The following is a 20,669-nucleotide window of genomic DNA, read 5'->3' as shown; positions in this document are numbered from 1 at the left end:
CCCCCGAGACCAATTCCAAAACACTCAAAACCCAATATACATTAGGCTAATGTGGGCTCTATACAGGTTTATCAGCAGCACACTACATGGCGGTATTATGTGGGCTGACAGCACTATCATGGCCCTATATACCAGTATTAAAAGGTGTCTCTATAAGGGACACTGCATTGTTATACTGTATAGCTGTATTATGATGCTGCAGTATTAACCTAGCACTATATGGCGGTATAATTGCAATAGTATCTTACTATAGTGCCTTATGGCGGTATAATGTGGGCTCTTATAGGGAGTGTTATGTAGCGGCTGAATATCATTTGCAATATATGGAGGTATAATGAAGACTGATATGGTAGCATCATCTAAGCACTATGTGGCGATATTATAAGGGCTCTTTAAATATTGCACACAGCATAGTGGTGTTATGTGGGCTTTGATATTGCAGAGGTATCTTAGCAGTGCACTATACGACTGTATTATGTGGGCTCTATAAGGGCGAATTATAAGAGAATATTACACTGGCTCTTAAAGGGTATTATTTAGATGCTGCACATTATATAGCAGTATTACATGGGCTGTGATACTGCATTATGTGGCGGTATTATATGGGCTCTGTAAGGGAATAATATTTAGATACTATATAATATATATCATCAGCACACTGTATTGCAGTACTATGAGGGTTAGGATATTGCAGTACATGAGGGAAAGAAGAGGTTAAAAGAACAAGAACAACCACCTAAACCAGTAAATGGTGTCCAGGACATTCAGAACATTAATAAGGGCAGATGTGCATAATAAGGGGGTCCTATTACTGGTCTGTGGATGCAAGCAGATTGCCTCTGAACACATAGCCTACAGAAGAGTGGTGCACATGGTGAGCAGTAGAATGACCCTGAGGGGCAATGACTGTGAGGCTTCTCCGTTACAATGAACGAGCAGGAGACACAACATAAACATTACTCACCCACTACAACTTCTCCAGCAGCCTGCTGACAGCCAGCAGCACCAATTGTTTCCTCAAACTACATTACCCATGATGCGCGCACGTGCAAGTCTACGGGGAGGCATGACGGGAAATGTAGTGCAGGAGGGAACCCAAGGGGGGGGGGGGGAGTCAGGTGATAAGCGGGCTGTCAATCACCGAGCAGAGAGCGGCGCAGCGGGAGGGGGAGTAGCGGTGGGGCACTGAGGGACTCCGGGGGTCCCCGGGTACGGTGTGCACCCACCTTACCGTGCAGGGTCCGCCGGGTGAGCACAACGGAAGCTTCTCCAGCCACCGGCCGGATGTTGTCAGGCAGCGGCCCTTACCGCAGCACTTCCGAGAGGAGGGGGAGCGGGAGCTGCAGTGTATTTATAGGCCAGTGGGGGCGCTGCGGAGCCAAGGCCGAGGAGGAGATGATGATGAGGATTATTATTATTAATTGAAAAATGTATCTATATATATATATATATATATATATATATATATATATATATATATATATATTAAAACTTATAATAATACATATTTATAAAATAAACACAATGAATATAAAATAAAATATTATAAAACCTGGTCTATTATTATTATTAGTGTTGGTAAATAGTTATTTATGTCAATAATAATATTTATTTATGTTAAAAAGAACCCCGTATCTGCAGCCAGATCGCTTTCTGAATGTCACTTGGGGTCAGTTTTATTCAGCAAACCCCTATGGACCCCAATATAAGTCAGCGGGGACCACCGAGTGCCCGTCATATGATAGATTATGTGGTCTCTAGCACTGTGGGCTACCACACTATATGGTTTTATTGTGTGGACTTTAGCACTAGATGGTAGTATTATTTGGGCTATACTATACCAGTATATGGTTGTATTTTGTGGACTATAGCACTAGATGGTGGTATTATGTGGTTTATATAGCACTAGATGGTGGTATTATGTGGTTTATATAGCACTAGATGGTGGTATAATGTGGTTTATATAGCACTAGATGGTGGTAATATGTGGTTTATATAGCACTAGATGATGGTATTATGTGGTCCAGAGCACTATATGGCAGTATCATGTAATTTAAAGCACTATATGGTGGTGTTATGTGGGCTATAGCACTAGATGGTGGTATTTCTGGGTTATAGCACTAGATGGTTATATTATGTGGGTTATTCCATTATATGGCAGCAGTATGTAGGCTATTTCATTATATAGCAGTATTTTATGGGAGCGATACCGCTATATGGTTGTATTTTGTGGGCTGTAGCACTAGATGGCAGTATTATGTGGGTATACCATTATATTGTTGCATTATGTGGGCTATAGCACTAGATGGTGGCATTTTTTAGCTATAGCACTATATGGCCGCATTATGTAGGTAGGCTATAGCACTATATGGTTGGATTATGGGGGCTCTATACTCACCGTACCCTGCTCCCACCACAGGTGACGGGGACCTCCTCTTGTGCTCTGCTGTCCATGTCCTGGTGGTATCACTGAGCTATCTGCACCAGGCCACTTATATACTCTGGACCACCAACCTCTCCACTGTCAGCGGTTATAATATTGTGGCTGTATATACTTAGAATTGTAACATTATAACAGCAGGGTATATTATTAGCTTGCAGTAGTGGATATATAACATATAATATTATTATTATTATTATAATGTACGGCACATACATAAAGTATAAAATACAGTTCTGGTCATGTTATATTACTACTGCTATTACTGCAGATGACTGTACCTTCTTATAATTACAGTGAGGCTATATGTGTACTGTGTATTATACAGTATTATTAGTGTATGCCAGTGCTCTCCTTCATGGGGCTCTCCAGCTGTTGAAAAACTACAACCCCCAGCATGCACAGACAACCAAAGGCTTTTAGGAAACCATATTCTGATGATGAGGGTGATAATGATGATGATGATAATGAGGGTAATGATTGATGAGGAGGAGGAGGAGGATGTCGTAATGTTAGGACAATGATGTAGTATCATAATTATTATGATGACGTGGATGATGTAGTAGTTGTAGTATCAGGAGGATAAAGATGATGTAGTAGTATCAGGAGGAGGGGTAGGATGGTGTAGTAGTATCAGGAGGAGGATGATGATGATGGTCAGGGGCGGAACTACCGCCGTAGCAGCTGTGCTCAGCGTCCGCCAGGGCAAGTACTTCCGGGGGCAGGGAGCATCTCTAACAAGCGCTCCTGTGTCGTGCCGGAAGTACAGGCTGGGGGCGGACGCTGAGCTCACTGGTACCTGTGCTGCCTGGGATAGGACGGGACGTGCGAGATTGCCGTCCCGGCAGCACAGTTACCAGTGAGCTCAGCGTCCGCCCCCAGCCTGTACTCCCGACACGGCACAGGAGCGCTTGTTAGAGATGCTCCCTGCCCCCGGAAGTACTTGCCCTGGCGGACACTGAGCCACGCTGATCCCGTCACCTGTGCCCGGGAGAAGACAGCTTTGCTTTGCAAAGGGGGATATTCAGGGGGGCATCTATTGGGGATAATACAGGGGGGCATCTATTGGGGATATACAGGGGGCATCTATTGGGGATAATACAGGGGGGGCATCTATGGGGGATATACAGGGGGCATCTATTGGGGATAATACAGGGGGGGCATCTATTGGGGATAATACAGGGGGGGGCATCTATGGGGGATATACAGGGGGCATCTATTGGGGATAATACAGGGGGGGGGCACCTATTGGGGATAATACAGGGGGGGGCATCTATGGGGGATAATACAGGGGGGCATCTATTGGGGATAATACAGGGGGGGGGGCATCTATTGGGGATAATACAGGGGGGGGGGCATCTATGGGGGATATACAGGGGGCATCTATTGGGGATAATACAGGGGGGGGGCATCTATGGGGGATAATACAGGGGGGGCATCTATTGGGGATAATACAGGGGGCATCTATTGGGGATGATACAGGGGGGCATCTATTGGGGATAATACAGGGGGGCATCTATTGGGGATAATACAGGGGGGGCATCTATGGGGGATATACAGGGGGCATCTATTGGGGATAATACAGGGGGGGCATCTATGGGGGATATACAGGGGCATCTATTGGGGATAATACAGGGGGGGCATCTATTGGGGATAATACAGGGGGGGGGCATCTATGGGGGATATACAGGGGGCATCTATTGGGGATAATACAGGGGGGGGCACCTATTGGGGATAATACAGGGGGGGCATCTATGGGGGATAATACAGGGGGGCATCTATTGGGGATAATTCAGGGGGCATCTATTGGGGATAATACAGGGGGGGGGCATCTATTGGGGATAATACAGGGGGGGGGCATCTATGGGGGATATACAGGGGGCATCTATTGGGGATAATACAGGGGGGGGCATCTATGGGGGATAATACAGGGGGGGCATCTATTGGGGATAATACAGGGGGGGCATCTATTGGGGATAATACAGGGGGCATCTATTGGGGATGATACAGGGGGGGCATCTATTGGGGATAATACAGGGGGGCATCTATTGGGGATAATACAGGGGGGCATCTATGGGGGATATACAGGGGGCATCTATTGGGGATAATACAGGGGGGGCATCTATGGGTGATATACAGGGGGCATCTATTGGGGATAATACAGGGGGGGCACCTATTGGGGATAATACAGGGGGGGGCATCTATGGGGGATATACAGGGGGCATCTATTGGGGATAATACAGGGGGCATCTATTGGGCATAATACAGGGGGGCCATCTATGGGGGATAATACAGGGGGGCATCTATGGGGGATATACAGGGGGCATCTATTGGGGATAATACAGGGGGGGGCATCTATGGGGGATATACAGGGGGCATCTATGGGGATATACAGTGGCCATCTATGGAGGATAATACAGGGGGGAGCATCTATGGGGGATAATACAGGGGGGCATCTATGGGGCAGGGCCGGCCTTTGGGGTGTGCGACCTGTGCAATTGCACAGGGCGCATCACTCCTGGCCAGCTAGGGGGCGCTCTGGCAGACAGAGAGCTGCACATATAATTTAGACATGGGAATCTCTAAGTTACATGTGCTGTCTGCAGGAGCGCCCCCTCTAGCTGGCCGCCTCCCCTCCTCCCATGCTGGTTTCTTTGGGGCGCTCCTGCAGGCACTCAGCACATGTAGCTTAGAGATTCCTATGTCTCAGCTAGATGTGCAGCCAGTAGGGAGGCGCTCCCCGACCACCAGCTTACTGGGGACCCGGTAAATTACTGTTCCTAGTATGTCCGGTAAGCTCCGCCCCCTGTATGCAAGCCCCGCCCCCCGGCGCTGGCCGCGAGTGGGACACTGGGTGCAGAGTCTTCATTATCCTGCTGAGAAGCATCAGGTTAGGAGAGGGAGATAAAGGAGAGAGTGGGCCTAAAGTGAGAATAGGGACAGCAGCAGCCACATCCCTCAGTGTCCATGCTATGAACCAGAGCCAGCAGCAGCAGCCTGTGCTCTGCACTGATACTACTGCCATATGCTGCTGGCTGGAAGGAGTCTTTCCTGGGCTAGTAAAATTATATGGTATTTGTGATTGGCAATGATTTATCGTAGTCAGTATTATGGGGGTCACCCAGCTTTCCCAGCATCCTGTATGTCAGTGTAATGGAGGTCACCCAGCTTTCCCAGCATCCTGTATGTCAGTGTAATGGAGGTCACCCAGCTTTCCCAGCATCCTGTATGTCAGTGTAATGGAGGTCATCCAGCTTTCTTAGCATCCTGTATGTAAGTATAATGGAGGTCATCCAGCTTTCCCAGCATCTTGTAGTCAGTATAATGGAGGTCACCCAGCTTTCCTAGCATCTTGTATGTCAGTGTAATGGAGGTCACCCAGCTTTCTTAGCATCCTGTATGTAAGTATAATGGAGGTCATCCAGCTTTCCCAGCATCTTGTAGTCAGTATAATGGAGGTCACCCAGCTTTCCCAGCATCTTGTATGTCAGTGTAATGGAGGTCATCCAGCTTTCTTAGCATCCTGTATGTAAGTATAATGGAGGTCATCCAGCTTTCCCAGCATCTTGTAGTCAGTATAATGGAGGTCACCCAGCTTTCCTAGCATCTTGTATGTCAGTGTAATGGAGGTCATCCAGCTTTCTTAGCATCCTGTATGTCAGTATAATGGAGGTCATCCAGCTTTCCCAGCATCTTGTAGTCAGTGTAATGGAGGTCACCCAGCTTTCCTAGCATCATGTATAGTAGTCAGTATAACGGCGGTCACCCAGCTTTCCTAGCATCCTGTATAGTAGTCAGTATAATGGCAGTCACCCAGCTTTCCTAGCATCATGTATAGTAGTCAGTATAACGGCGGTCACCCAGCTTTCCTAGCATCCTGTATAGTAGTCAGTAGGATGGTGGTCACCCAGCTTTCCTGGCATTTTGTACTCAGTATGATGGTGGTCACCCAGCTTTCCTAGCATCTTGTACTCAGTATAATGGAGGTCACCCAAATTTCACAGCACCTTGTAGTCAGTATGATGGAGGTCACCCAACTAGATAGATAGATAGATAGATAGGCATGGTAACCTGCTTATGTTCCCTATGGGAAACAATCAGCTGGGGGCCCACGCAGACTCGCTCGCTCCTCCCCTAGGCTGAACCCCTAGCTACGCCCCTGTGTACAATTGTCTGCAGGAGCGCCAATCAGGAAAGCCATGGACGGCCGCGGAGGCACCTGTGCGTGGGTAAGTACCTTTATGGGGGGTCGGGTGGTTTAGAGGGCTCGGCTTTAGAGGTGGCGCTCATTGTAGTAGGATTTAGTCTACCATATCTAAATCCTTCAGCCTCCCACTACATTTGTGGTTTGATTGTGGGGGCTGTCTGGAGGGGTGGGAGGCTGTGGGATTTAGTCTAAGTCACTATTATGGGGTATCGGGGGGGGCGCCGAAAGAAAGTTTTGCACAGGGCGCCATCTACCCTAAGGCCGGCCCTGCTATGGGGGATATACAGGGGGCCATGTATGGGGATAATACAGAGGGGCCATCTATGGGGGATATACAAGGGGGTAATCTATGGGAGATATACGGGGGGCATCTATGGGGGATATACAGGGGGCCATCTATGGGGGATATACAGGAGGGCCATGGACCAAGGGGGATGGACAACACACACACGGGGGTCATTTATAAGGGGCCAACACAGGTGGCATCGGTAAGGGGGAATACACATAGGGGCATATACTATAAGGGGGTCACGTAGTGTCAGGGCTATCCACTACAGATGTGCAGTTTGTAGAGAGATGAGGATGGGGCCAGAGTGAGGAGACTAATATGTCTGTCTGGCAGATTCTGTGGATTCGTGGCTCGGAGAAGTTCTCATAATGACCCAGGACGGATGGAGAAGAAAATGAAAAGGAAACAACTCCAATCAGAGAAGACGTCCCCTGTGAGTCAGTTAATATAACTGTACTATAATTTATATGGTGTACAAAACCTGTGTAGAGCTGAGTGGGCTGATGACATAGTGGTCGATTGAGGGGGGGGGGGGGGGGGGGGGCAATCAAAAGTTTGCTATGGGGCCCAGCCATTTCTAGTTACGCCCCTGATGATGGTGTAGTAGTATCAGAAGAAGGAGGAGGATGGTGTAGTAGTATCAGGAGGAGGATGATGGTGTAATAGTATCAGGAGGAGGAGGATAATGATGGTGTAGTAGTAGTATCAGGAGGAGGATGGTGTAGTATCAGGAGGAGGAAGGTGTAGTAGTATCAGGGGGAGGAGAATAATGATGGTGTAGTAGTAGTATCAGGAGGAGGATGGTGTAGTAGTATCAGGAGGAGCAGGATGACGATGGTGTAGTAGTATCAGAAGGAGGAGGATGGTGTAGTAGTATCAGGAGGAGGATGATGGTGTAATAGTATCAGGAGGAGGAGGATAATGATGGTGTAGTAGTAGTATCAGGAGGAGGATGGTGTAGTATCAGGAGGAGGAAGGTGTAGTAGTATCAGGGGGAGGAGGATAATGATGGTGTAGTAGTATCAGGAGGAGGAGGATGACGATGGTGTAGTAGTAGTATCAGGAGGAGGATGGTGTAGTAGTATCAGAAGGAGGAGGATGGTGTAGTAGTATCAGGAGGAGGATAATGATGGTGTAGTAGTAGTATCAGGAGGAGGATGGTGTAGTAGTATCAGGGGGAGGAGGATGTAGTAGTATCAGGAGGAAGATGGTGTAGTAGTATCAGGGGGAGGAGGATAATGATGGTGTAGAAGTATCAGAAGGAGGAGGATGGAGCAGTAGTATCAGGAGGAGGATGGAGTAGTAGTAGTATCAGGAGGAGGATGGAGTAGTAGTAGTATCAGGAGGAGGAGGATGCATTTGGAGGCAGGATAACCCCTCTCCTCTCTATTGTGCGCGTCTCTTGCGGTCATTACGGTAGCCGGCAGCCGCCGCCGTATTGTCCCGCAGCAGCGCGCACTCCGCTTCCCAGCGCTCCCGATCTTCCCTCCGCCGGGAGTCGCTCCGAGTGGCGGCCATGGCAGAGCGCCGAGCCTTCGCCCAGAAGATCAGCAGGTAACGGGCCCCGCCCGGTGTCCTCCGCCCCATAGTGCTGCCCGGAACACCGGGAACAGAGGCTGGGCCGGGGGGATTCCAGGCTCCGCTCCCAGCCCAGGCCAATCCTGCCTCCAGCTGACAGGCCCGGCCGACCCCCGCCTCACTGCCTCCTGTCAGGCCGGGCTCCGGGCATTGTGTGCGGGAGAGGCTGCGGGGGAGACGGCAGCGCTGCGGAGCTTCATTGTGTCAGCCGGGTGTGACCGGACAGAGGGGCCCGGGAGCGGCCCTCAGTGATACCCTACAGGGGCCCCCAATAATATCACCCCCCCCCCAGAGCGGCCCTCAGTGATACCCTACAGGGGCCCCCAATAATATCCCCCCCCCCCCAGAGCGGCCCTCAGTATTACCCTATAGGGGCCCCCAATAATATCACCCCCCCCCCCGGGAGCGGCCCTCAGTGATACCCTACAGGGGCCCCCAATAATATCACCCCCCCCCCAGAGCGGCCCTCAGTATTACCCTACAGGGGCCCCCAATAATATCACCCCCCCCCCAGAGCGGCCCTCAGTATTACCCTATAGGGGCCCCCAATAATATCACCCCCCCCCCCAGAGCGGCCCTCAGTATTACCCTATAGGGGCCCCCAATAATATCACCCCCCCCCCCAGAGCGGCCCTCAGTGATACCCTACAGGGGCCCCCAATAATATCACCCCCCCCCCCCCGGGAGTGGGCGGCCCTCAGTGATACCCTACAGGGGCCCCCAATAATATCACCCCCCCCCCCCAGAGCGGCCCTCAGTATTACCCTATAGGGGCCCCCAATAATATCACCCCCCCCAGAGCGGCCCTCAGTGATACCCTACAGGGGCCCCAATAATATCACCCCCCCCCCCCCCGGGAGCGGCCCTCAGTGATACCCTACAGGGGCCCCCAATAATATCACCCCCCCCCGGGAGTGGGCCCTCAGTGATACCCTACAGGGGCCCCCAATAATACCCCCCCCCCAGAGCGGCCCTCAGTGATACCCTACAGGGGCCCCCAATAATATCACCCCCCCCCCCAGAGCGGCCCTCAGTGATACTCTACAGGGGCCCCCAAATATACCCCACCCCCCCAGAGCGGCCCTCAGTGATACCCTACAGGGGCCCCCAATAATATCACCCCCCCCCCCAGAGCGGCCCTCAGTATTACCCTATAGGGGCCCCCAATAATATCACCCCCCCCCCCCAGAGCGGCCCTCAGTGATACCCTACAGGGGCCCCAATAATATCACCCCCCCCCCCCCCCGGAGTGGGCGTCCCTCAGTGATACCCTACAGGGGCCCCCAATAATATCACCCCCCCCCCAGAGCGGCCCTCAGTATTACCCTATAGGGGCCCCCAATAATATCACCCCCCCCAGAGCGGCCCTCAGTGATACCCTACAGGGGCCCCAATAATATCACCCCCCCCCCCCGGGAGCGGCCCTCAGTGATACCTACAGGGCCCCCAATAATATCACCCCCCCCCGGGAGCGGCCCCTCAGTGATACCCTACAGGGGCCCCCAATAATACCCCCCCCCCCCCCAGAGCGGGCCCTCAGTGATACCCTACAGGGGCCCCCAATAATATCACCCCCCCCCCCCAGAGCGGCCCTCAGTGATACTCTACAGGGGCCCCCAATAATACCCCACCCCCCCAGAGCGGCCCTCAGTGATACCCTACAGGGGCCCCCAATAATATCACCCCCCCCCGGGAGCGGCCCTCAGTGATACCCTACAGGGGCCCCCAATAATATCACACCCCCCGGGAGCGGCCCTCAGTGATACCCTACAGGGGCCCCCAATAATATCACCCCCCCCCCCCCCCCCCAGAGCGGCCCTCAGTATTACCCTATAGGGGCCCCCAATAATATCACCCCCCCCCCCCCCCCCGGGAGCGGCCCTCAGTGATACCCTACAGGGGCCCCCAATAATATCACCCCCCCCCCCAGAGCGGCCCTCAGTGATACCCTACAGGGGCCCCCAATAATACCCCCCCCCAGAGCGGCCCTCAGTGATACCCTACAGGGGCCCCCAATAATATCACCCCCCCCCCGGGAGCGGCCCTCAGTGATACCCTACAGGGGCCCCCAATAATATCACCCCCCCCCCCGGGAGCGGCCCTCAGTGATACCCTATAGGGGCCCCCAATAATATCCCCATCCGGACGGCCCTCAGTGATACCCTACAGGCGCCCTCAATAATATCCCCCCCCCGGACGGCCCTCAGTGATACCCTATAGGGGCCCCCAATAATAACACCCCCCCCCAGAGTGGCCCTCAGTGATACCCTATAGGGGCCCCCAATAATATCACCAAACCCCCCCCCCAGAGATACCCTATAGGGGCCACCCAATAATATCCCCCCCCCCCGGACGGCCCTCAGTGATACCCTACAGGGCCCCCAATAATATCACCCCCCCCCCCCCCCCCCCCGGAGCGGCCCTCAGTGATACCCTACAGGGGCCCCCAATAATATCACCCCCCCCCCAGAGCGGGCCCTCAGTATTACCCTATAGGGGCCCCAATAATATCACCCCCCCCACCCCGGGAGCGGCCCTCAGTGATACCCTACAGGGGCCCCCAATAATATCACACCCCCCCCAGAGCGGCCCTCAGTGATACCCTACAGGGGCCCCCAATATACCCCAATAATACCCCCCCCCCCCCCCCCCCCCCCCCCGAGCGGCCCTCAGTGATACCCTACAGGGGCCCCCAATAATATCACCCCCCCCGGGAGCGGCCCTCAGTGATACCCTATAGGGGCCCCCAATAATATCCCCATCCGGACGGCCCTCAGTGATACCCTACAGGCGCCTTCAGTAATATCCCCCCCCCCGGACGGCCCTCAGTGATACCCTATAGGGGCCCCCAATAATAACACCCCCCCCCCCCCCCGAGAGTGGCCCTCAGTGATACCCTATAGGGGTCCCCAATAATATCACCCAACCCCCCCCCCCCCCCCCAGAGATACCCTCTGTAGTGATGTAGTGATACCCTACAGGCGCCCTCAATAATATCCCCCCCCCCGGACGGCCCTCAGTGATACCCTATAGGGGCCCCCAATAATATCCCCATCCGGACGGCCCTCAGTGATACCCTACAGGCGCCTTCAGTAATATCCCCCCCCCCCCGGACGGCCCCCTCAGTGATACCCTATAGGGGCCCCCAATAATAACACCCCCCCCCCCCCCCCGGAGAGTGGCCCTCAGTGATACCCTATAGGGGCCCCCAATAATATCACCCCAACCCCCCCCCCCCCCCCCCAGAGATACCCTCTGTAGTGATGTAGTGATACCCTACAGGCGCCCTCAATAATATCCCCCCCCCCCGGACGGCCCTCAGTGATACCCTATAGGGGCCCCCAATAATATCCCCCCCCTGGACGGCCCTCAGTGATACCCTATAGGGGCCCCCAATAATATCCCCACCCCCGGACGGCCCTCAGTGATACCCTATAGGGGCCCCCAATAATAACACCCCCCCCAGAGTGGCCCTCAGTGATACCCTACAGGGGCCCCCAATAATATCACCCCCCCCCGGGAGCGGCCCTCAGTGATACCCTATAGGGGCCCCCAATAATATCCCCATCCGGACGGCCCTCAGTGATACCCTACAGGCGCCCTCAATAATATCCCCCCCCCCCCGGACGGCCCTCAGTGATACCCTATAGGGGCCCCCAATAATAACACCCCCCCCCCGAGTGGCCCTCAGTGATACCCTATAGGGGCCCCCAATAATATCACCCAACCCCCCCCCCCCAGAGATACCCTATAGGGGCCCCCAATAATATCCCCCCCCGGACGGCCCTCAGTGATACCCTATAGGGGCCCCCAATAATATCCCCACCCCCGGACGGCCCTCAGTGATACCCTATAGGGGCCCCCAATAATAACACCCCCCCCAGAGTGGCCCTCAGTGATACCCTATAGGGGCCCCCAATAATAACACCCCCCCCAGAGTGGCCCCCAGAGATACCCTATAGGGGCCCCCAATAATATCCCCCCCCCCCCCGGACGGCCCTCAGTGATACCCTATAGGGGCCCCCAATAATATCCCCACCCCCGGACGGCCCTCAGTGATACCCTATAGGGGCCCCCAATAATATCCCCCCCCCCGAACGGCCCCCAGTGATACCCTACAGGGGCCCCCAATAATATCACCCAACCCCCCCCCCCCCCGAACTGCCCTCAATGATACCCTACAGGGGCCCCCAATAATATAACCCCCCCCCTAGAGATACCCTATAGGGGCCCCCAATAATATCACCCCCCCCCCTGAACGGCCCTCAGTGTTACCCTATAGGGGCCCCCAATAATATCACCCCCCCGGACGGCCCTCAGTGATACCCTATAGGGGCCCCCAATAATATCACCCCCCCCCCCCCCGAGCGGCGCTCAGTGATACCCTATAGGGGCCCCCCAATAATATCACCCCCCCCCCCCCCGACCGGCCCTCAGTGATACCCTGTAGGGGCCCCCAATAATATCACCCAACCCCCCTGGACGGCCCTCAGTGATACCCTACAGGGGCCCCCAATAATATCACCCAACCCCCCCCCGGACGGCCCTCAGTGATACCCTACAGGGGCCCCCAATAATATCAACCCCCCCCCCCCCCCCCCCCGAGCGGCCCTCAGTGATACCCTATGGGGGCCCCCAATAATACCACCCAACCCCCCTCCGGAGCGGCCCTCAGTGATACCCTATAGGGGCCCCCAATAATATTACTCCCCCCCCCAGGCAGTCCTAAGTGATACCCTATAGGGGCCCCCAATAATATCACCCCCCCCCCCCCCCCCCCCGAGCGTCCCTCAGTGATACCCTATAGGGCTCCCCAATAATATCACACACACCCAGCGATACCCTATAGGGGCCCCCAATAATATCGCACCTGGGAGAGGCCCCCAGTAATATATGGCTTCAGGACACATCTCACATCCTCAGGGCCAAAAATAAGTTTGTCCTGGGGCACGGAGCTGCCTGCTCCTCCTCCTCCTGATCATCATCATTGTCGTTATTATTTTGTAACTTAGTCACACCCCCAGGATTGGGGGGTCCTCTGTCCTGTTGGGGTCTCTGGCTGACACTTCAGGGTCCTGTATCAGGGTATCACATCTGAGAAGCCCCAGAAAGCTAAAGCTCCAAGATACCCATCACTGCCCCCTGCTCTTGGTTCCCTGAAAGTTCTTACTGTCACGGCCACTTAGAGTCAAATTAGTTGTTTGGTGCCCCCCCGCCCCCAAAAGTGACAGAACTACAACTCCCAGCATGCTCTGGCAGCCTGTGGGGCAGGTGCGGCCTGTTGTAGGCCTGATCCCTTTGTCTTTGGTCTTATATTCTGGGTGGGATCAGTAACCGTTCTAACAACTGATCAAAGGCTTTTCAGTAATACAGCGGGCATGATGGATACAGCCTGAGCGTTACCTGAGGGGGATATATATATACAGGGACCATGTCTGCCAGGAGAGGAGAGCGACATCCCTGCTATCTGTATACTTGGCACTGTACACTCACCTGATATATATACTTAGCTGTCTCCAGTGTTATAGGAGCTGAGAGGGGGATCGGGGAGGAGTTTACTGAGAGTGCAGGGAAAAGCAGCAGAATAGTGAGTGCAGCTCTGGGGTATAATACAGGATGTAACTCAGGATCAGCACAGGATCAGTAATGTAATGTAATGTATGTACACAGTGACCCCACCAGCAGAATAGTGAATGCAGCTCTGGAATATAATACTGGATTTAAAGGCCCTATCACACGAAAGATTATTGTCCGTATAGGGCTGATATCGGCTGTTACAGACGATAATTGTCTTGTGTAATAGAAGACACCGATCGGCGGACATAAACAGTGACCCCACCAGCAGAATAGTGAGTGCAGCTCTGGAGTATAATACAGGATGTAACTCAGGATCAGTAATGTAATGTACAGCATCAGCACCAGGGAGCCCCCGGCAGGTGGTAGATGCCACTATTCTGCACTTGTCATGCTTGGGGTTGGGTCTGACTCTCCCCCGGCCCCCTCCTCCACCTGGTTTGGGGGGATGTGAGGGAGAACAATGGAGCTGGTATTGGCGCTGTGCTGGTTGTTCGTGCAGTAATTTTCTGATAATTAGTGATGGAGCAGAAGTGAATAGTCGGTCAGGCGTGGTGGAGTTTGTCGTTGGTGTACGAAATTTCTTTGTATTCTATATATGTGGTTGGGTCTCCTCAGAGTTTGGCTGCTGATCCTGTACTGTAGGGATCTCCTGTACTGTAGGGATCAGCAGCCGGTAACAATGTATCAAACTGTTCACAAAATCTCCTTCTATGTAGAATGTTGAGGAGCGATCACACATCTGCTATGTAGGGGATACCTTCATTTATGGCAGTCTAGTGCTCCTTACCATGGGGGAGAGGTTAGTTAGTAATTTTAGTAATGGCTGAAAACTACATAGCCCATGATGCACCATGTTCCCTTACAGTCACATGGGCAGATCAGCCTACGGCAATGGAGCGAGACTGTCCGTCATTGGCCACCATGGTGGCACAAGCTAACACCCTACTGGCAGTAATGGGGCGAGCTTACCCATCATCTTTAGTAACCCAGTTCAGTATCTAACACAGGGGTAAGGGAATCTTGGCTCTCCAGCTGTTGCAAAACTACAACTCCTATCATGCCTGGACAGCCAAAGCTTTGGCTGTCCAGGCATGATGGGAGTTGTAGTTTTGCAACAGCTGGAGAGCCAAGCTTCCCTACCCTTGGTCTAAGACCTAGTGATGAAGTGGTGTTCCCAGTGGGAGTTTCTTTGCAGAGAAAAATGTTCCATAGATAGCGAGATGGAAAAAAGACATATGTCCACCAAGTCTAACCATGTGATCAGTAAATGGAACATGGAGGAGAAGGTGCAAGGTCATGTGACCACTACTAGAAAAGCCCTTTATGGCGCATTGGTAAGGGTCGTCAATCATCATATTACACTTATAAGAACAGAAGAGGAGATTTATCAAACATGGTGTAAAGTGAAACTGGCTCAGTTGTCCCTAGCAACCAATCAGATTCCACCTTTCATTTTCCAAAGAGTCTGTGAGGAATGAAAGGTGGAATCTGATTGGTTGCTAGGGGCAACTGAGCCAGTTTCACTTTACACCGTGTTTGATAAATCTCCCCCTGTATGTGTGAGTCTCCCGCTGTTAGGATACTACAACTCCCAGCATGCCTTAATAAAGAAAAAAAGATAAAAAGAAAGAGTTTTATTGCTCTATACCCATACCGGCGGGTAGAAGTCACTTGTCTCATTTCCCCTTATTCCACAGCAGATAGCCGGACGCCGGGTGTCATCGCCCCCGCAGCCTCGCTCAGGGATGACGCTCCTCCCCGCCTGTTAGCTTCATCATTCCCATCACTTCTTCAAAACATATACTGACTCATTGCTTAAAAATATACCGTATGTATCCTATTTTCTGAGCTGGAAGCTGAACTCTGTGTGTGTGTGTGTGTATATATATATATATATATATATATATATATATATATATATATATATATGTATATATATATATATATATATATATATATATATATATATATACACTCACCGGCCACTTTATTAGGTACACCATGCTAGTAACGGGTTGGACCAACTTTTGCCTTCAGAACTGCCTCAATTCTTGGTGGCATAGATACAACAAGGTGCTGGAAGCTTCCTCAGAGATTTTGGTCCATATTGACATGATGGCATCACACAGTTGCTGCAGATTTGTCGGCTGCACATCCATGATGCGAATCTCCCGTTCCACCACATCCCAAAGATGCTCTATTGGATTGAGATCTGGTGACTGTGGAGGCCATTTAAGTACAGTGAACTCATAGTCATGTTCAAGAAACCAGTCTGAGATGATTCTAGCTTTATGACATGGCGCATTATCCTGCTGAAAGTAGCCATCAGATGTTGGGTGCATTGTGGTCATAAAGGGATGGACATGGTCAGCAACAATACTCAGGTAGGCTGTGGCGTTGCAACAATGCTCAATTGGTACCAAGGGGCCCAAAGAGTGCCAAGAAAATATTCCCCACACCATGACACCACCACCACCAGCCTGAACCGTTGATACAAGGCAGGATGGACCCATGCTTTCATGTTGTTGACGCCAAATTCTGACCCTACCATCCGAATGTCGCAGCAGAAATCGAGACTCATCAGACCAGGCAACGTTTTTCCAATCTTCTACTGTCCAATTTCGATGAGCTTGTACAAATTGTAGCCTCAGTTTCCTGTTCTTAGCTGAGCGGAGTGGCACCCGGTGTGGTCTTCTGCTGCTGTAGCCCATCTGCCTCAAAGTTGGACGTACTGTGCGTTCAGAGATGCTCTTCTGCCTACCTTGGTTGTAATGGTTGGCTATTTGAGTCACTGTTGCCTTTCTATCAGCTGGAACCAATCTGCCCATTCTCCTCTGACCTCTGGCATCAACAAGGCATTTCCGCCCACAGAACTGCCGCTCGCTGGATGTTTTTTCTTTTTCGGACCATTCTCTGTAAACCCTAGAGATGGTTGTGCGTGAAAATCCCAGTAGATCAGCAGTTTATGAAATACTCAGACCAGCCCTTCTGGCACCAACAACCATGCCACGTTCAAAGGCCCTCAAATCACCTTTCTTCCCCATACTGATGCTTGGTTTGAACTGCAGGAGATTGTCTTGACCATGTCTACATGCCTAAATGCACTGAGTTGCCGCCATGTGATTGGCTGATTAGAAATTCAGTGGTAACGTGCAGTTGGACAGGTGTACCTAATAAAGTGGCCGGTGAGTGTATATACACAATCTCCTATTCCAAATCAATGCAGCAGAGATGCAGGTGTGATCTGCAGTTAAGTGTGCCTCCAGAGCTTAATTCATTGTTCAGCATTGTGCACAGTAGTAGTTTTGGTAATGTACATATATTTTGAATTTGGCGCCGTTCTCTCCGCCGCATACAGTGGAGCCTGCGCTGTATATATCTGCATGAAATCACTAAAGGCACCTTAAAGTGTCCCTCCCATTCCATGGGGTCTCCCACACAGGTCCTGTTAATACAACCCAAACATGACACTTAGAGACTGTGTGAAACTTTGTGTCGTGACCTCACCTATGTCTATTACTCGGAGCCATAATCTGCCAAATCAGGACCGTTCAGCAGATCATTGCTCCGTGTAGTAACAACAGTGATCATTAGCTCAAGGGGGAGATTTATCAAACATGGTGTAAAGTGAAACTGGCTCAGTTGCCCCTAGCAACCAATCAGATTCCACCTTTCATTTTCCAAAGAGTCTGTAAGGAATGAAAGGTGGAATCTGATTGGTTGCTAGGGGCAACTGAGCCAGTTTCACTTTACACCATGTTGGATAAATTTCCCCCATTGTGTCTTTTGGTCCTGACCTAAAATCATTGGTCGCCGGGTGCACATCGCCATGTGTAATAGTAATGCGTGGCCGACGAATGTGTTAAAAAAAATAAACGTAAACATTCTTCCCCTGGTGTGTCTGAAGTGACAGACGGCTCAGCCAATCACTGGTCGCAGCACTGTCCGGTGTTTGGCCTGTCACTACAGACACTGCGGGGAACTGGCCGAAGCTAACAGGACATCAGGGAGCATGGGGAGGAATGTTTAAGTTTATTATTTTACAAGGGCTGCACAGACATCGCTAATGATCCTGCATGGTTATCAGGCCATTTATGATGATAGCTTACACCGGGTAATACAGCCCTTAGGATCCCCATACACCTTGGACTAATGTCAGACACACTTGATGCTGGTGTAAGCTGTATGGGGCCGTCTAGAACAACCACCCATAGATGACCCCTTTGTTCAGAGAGAAAGAAGCTGCAGCAAGATGTGCGGCCAATAACGATTAAAGGGGGTGGCCACTTTATAGTAAAATTGCTCAGTGTACAGTATTAGTAACTGTCCTCATTGTATATACTGACAGCAGCTCCCTGTGTACTCACTGTATATACTGACAGCAGCTCCCTGTGTACCTCATATCGCTAATATCAGACTCCCCTCCTCCAGGCTGGGCTGCCCTGCTCTGTGGTGTTTTGGTCCATAAGATGGCCGACATGGAGGAGCATGTGACCATGCCCCGCCCCCAGTGTCCACCACTGAGCCTGTATATGTCTATGGAGAACACGGGGGACAGGGCCTGGTCACATGCTCCTCCATGTCAGCCATTTTATGGACTGAAACAAAACAGAGCAGGACAGTACAGCCTGGAGGAGGGGAGTCTGATTTTAACTCTCTGAGGTACACAGGGAGCTGCTGTCAGTATATACAGTGAGTACACTTACTAATACTTTGTACTGACCTATTTTACTATAAAGTGGCCAACCCCTTTAATTTTATGGCCGGACAAAAGTTTAATCAGCCAGCAAGCAGGCGTTTTCACGTTCGTCGACTGATCACTTTTACACAGGCTGATTATTGGCTAATTGAGCAATTCTAGGAACACTTGTTGCCAGTAATTGGCTCCTGTAAAAAGGCCTTTAGGGTCAGTCATAGGGCTGCTACCATATCATCTATGTGGGGTCAGTGTACTAGGGCTATCATATCATCTATGTGGGATCAGTGTACTAGGGCTGCTACCATATCATCTATGTGGGGTCAGTGTACTAGGGCTGCTACCATATCATCTATGTGGGGTCAGTGTACTAGGGCTGCTACCATATCATCTATGTGGGATCAGGGTACTAGGGCTGCTACCATATCATCTATGTGGGATTCAGGGTACTAGGGCTATCATATCATCTATGTGGGATCAGGGTACTAGTGCTGCTATCATATCATCTATGTAGGGTCAGGGTACTAGGGCTGCTATCATATCATCTATGTGGGATCAGGGTACTAGGGCTGCTACCATATCATCTATGTGGGGTCAGTGTACTAGGGCTGCTACCATATCATCTATGTAGGGTCAGTCATAGGGCTGCTACCATATCATCTATGTGGGGTCAGTGTACTAGGGCTGATACCATATCATCTATGTGGGGTCAGTGTACTAGGGCTGCTACCATATCATCTATGTGGGGTCAGTGTACTAGGGCTTCTACCATATCATCTATGTGGGGTCAGTGTACTAGGGCTGCTACCATATCATCTATGTGGGGTCAGTGTACTAGGGCTGCTACCATATCATCTATGTGGGGTCAGTGTACAAGGGTTGCTACCATATCATCTATGTGGGGTCAGTGTACTAGGGCTGATACCATATCATCTATGTGGGGTCAGTGTACTAGGGCTGCTACCATATCATCTATGTGGGGTCAGTGTACTAGGGCTGCTACCATATCATCTATGTGGGGTCAGGGTACTAGGGCTGCTACCATATCATCTATGTGGGGTCAGGGTACTAGGGCTGCTACCATATCATCTATGTGGGGTCAGTGTACTAGGGCTGCTACCATATCATCTATGTAGGGTCAGTCATAGGGCTGCTACCATATCATCTATGTGGGGTCAGTGTACTAGGGCTGCTACCATATCATCTATGTGGGGTCAGTGTACTAGGGCTATCATATCATCTATGTGGGATCAGGGTACTAGGGCTGCTACCATATCATCTATGTGGGATCAGTGTACTAGGGCTGCTACCATATCATCTATGTGGGGTCAGGATACTAGGGCTGCTACCATATCATCTATGTAGGGTCAGTCATAGGGTTGCTACCATATCATCTATGTGGGGTCAGTGTACTAGGGCTGCTACCATATCATCTATGTGGGGTCAGTGTACTAGGGCTGCTACCATATCATCTATGTGGTGTCAGTGTACTAGGGCTGCTACCATATCATCTATGTGGGGTCAGTGTACTAGGGCTGCTATCATATCATCTATGTAGGGTCAGTGTACTAGGGCTGCTACCATATCATCTATGTGGGGTCAGTGTACTGGGGCTGCTACCATATCATCTATGTGGGGTCAGGGTACTAGGGCTTCTACCATATCATCTTTGTGGGATCAGGGTACTAGGGCTATCATATCATCTATGTGGGATCAGGGTACTAGGGCTGTCATATCATCTATGTGGGATTCAGGGTACTAGGGCTATCATATCATCTATGTGGGATCAGGGTACTAGTGCTGCTATCATATCATCTATGTAGGGTTAGGGTACTAGGGCTGCTATCATATCATCTATGAGGGATCAGGGTACTAGGACTGC

The 20,669-nt window shown here is 51.3% G+C and overlaps 2 protein-coding genes across 7 annotated transcripts in view; one reads left to right on the top strand and one right to left on the bottom strand.

Moving 5' to 3' along the window:
• Positions 1–18,511, bottom strand: part of ATG4C (autophagy related 4C cysteine peptidase) — a 39,250-nt gene extending 20,739 nt beyond the window's left edge. For 3 of the 6 annotated variants that reach the window (XM_069981363.1, XM_069981367.1, XM_069981368.1), the window contains exon 1: positions 1,227–1,331. The gene's annotated coding sequence lies outside the window, so the exon portion shown is untranslated. Of the gene's footprint in view, positions 1–964; positions 1,048–1,226; positions 1,332–18,488 lie in introns of those variants that run through there. The other 3 variants (XM_069981366.1, XM_069981364.1, XM_069981365.1) reach the window with 3 other exon arrangements.
• DOCK7 (dedicator of cytokinesis 7) overlaps positions 8,365–20,669 on the top strand; it is a 98,410-nt gene continuing 86,105 nt past the window's right edge. The window contains exon 1 of the mRNA XM_069981359.1: positions 8,365–8,490. Coding sequence (XP_069837460.1) covers positions 8,453–8,490 — 38 coding nt within the window. The 5' untranslated portion in view covers positions 8,365–8,452. The remainder of the gene's footprint in view (positions 8,491–20,669) is intronic.

The sequence above is a fragment of the Dendropsophus ebraccatus genome, chromosome 8, assembly GCF_027789765.1.
Source record: "Dendropsophus ebraccatus isolate aDenEbr1 chromosome 8, aDenEbr1.pat, whole genome shotgun sequence".
Lineage (NCBI taxonomy): Eukaryota > Metazoa > Chordata > Amphibia > Anura > Hylidae > Dendropsophus > Dendropsophus ebraccatus.
Note: the sequence above shows the minus strand (reverse complement) of the source record. Positions and strands in the feature narration are given on the sequence as shown.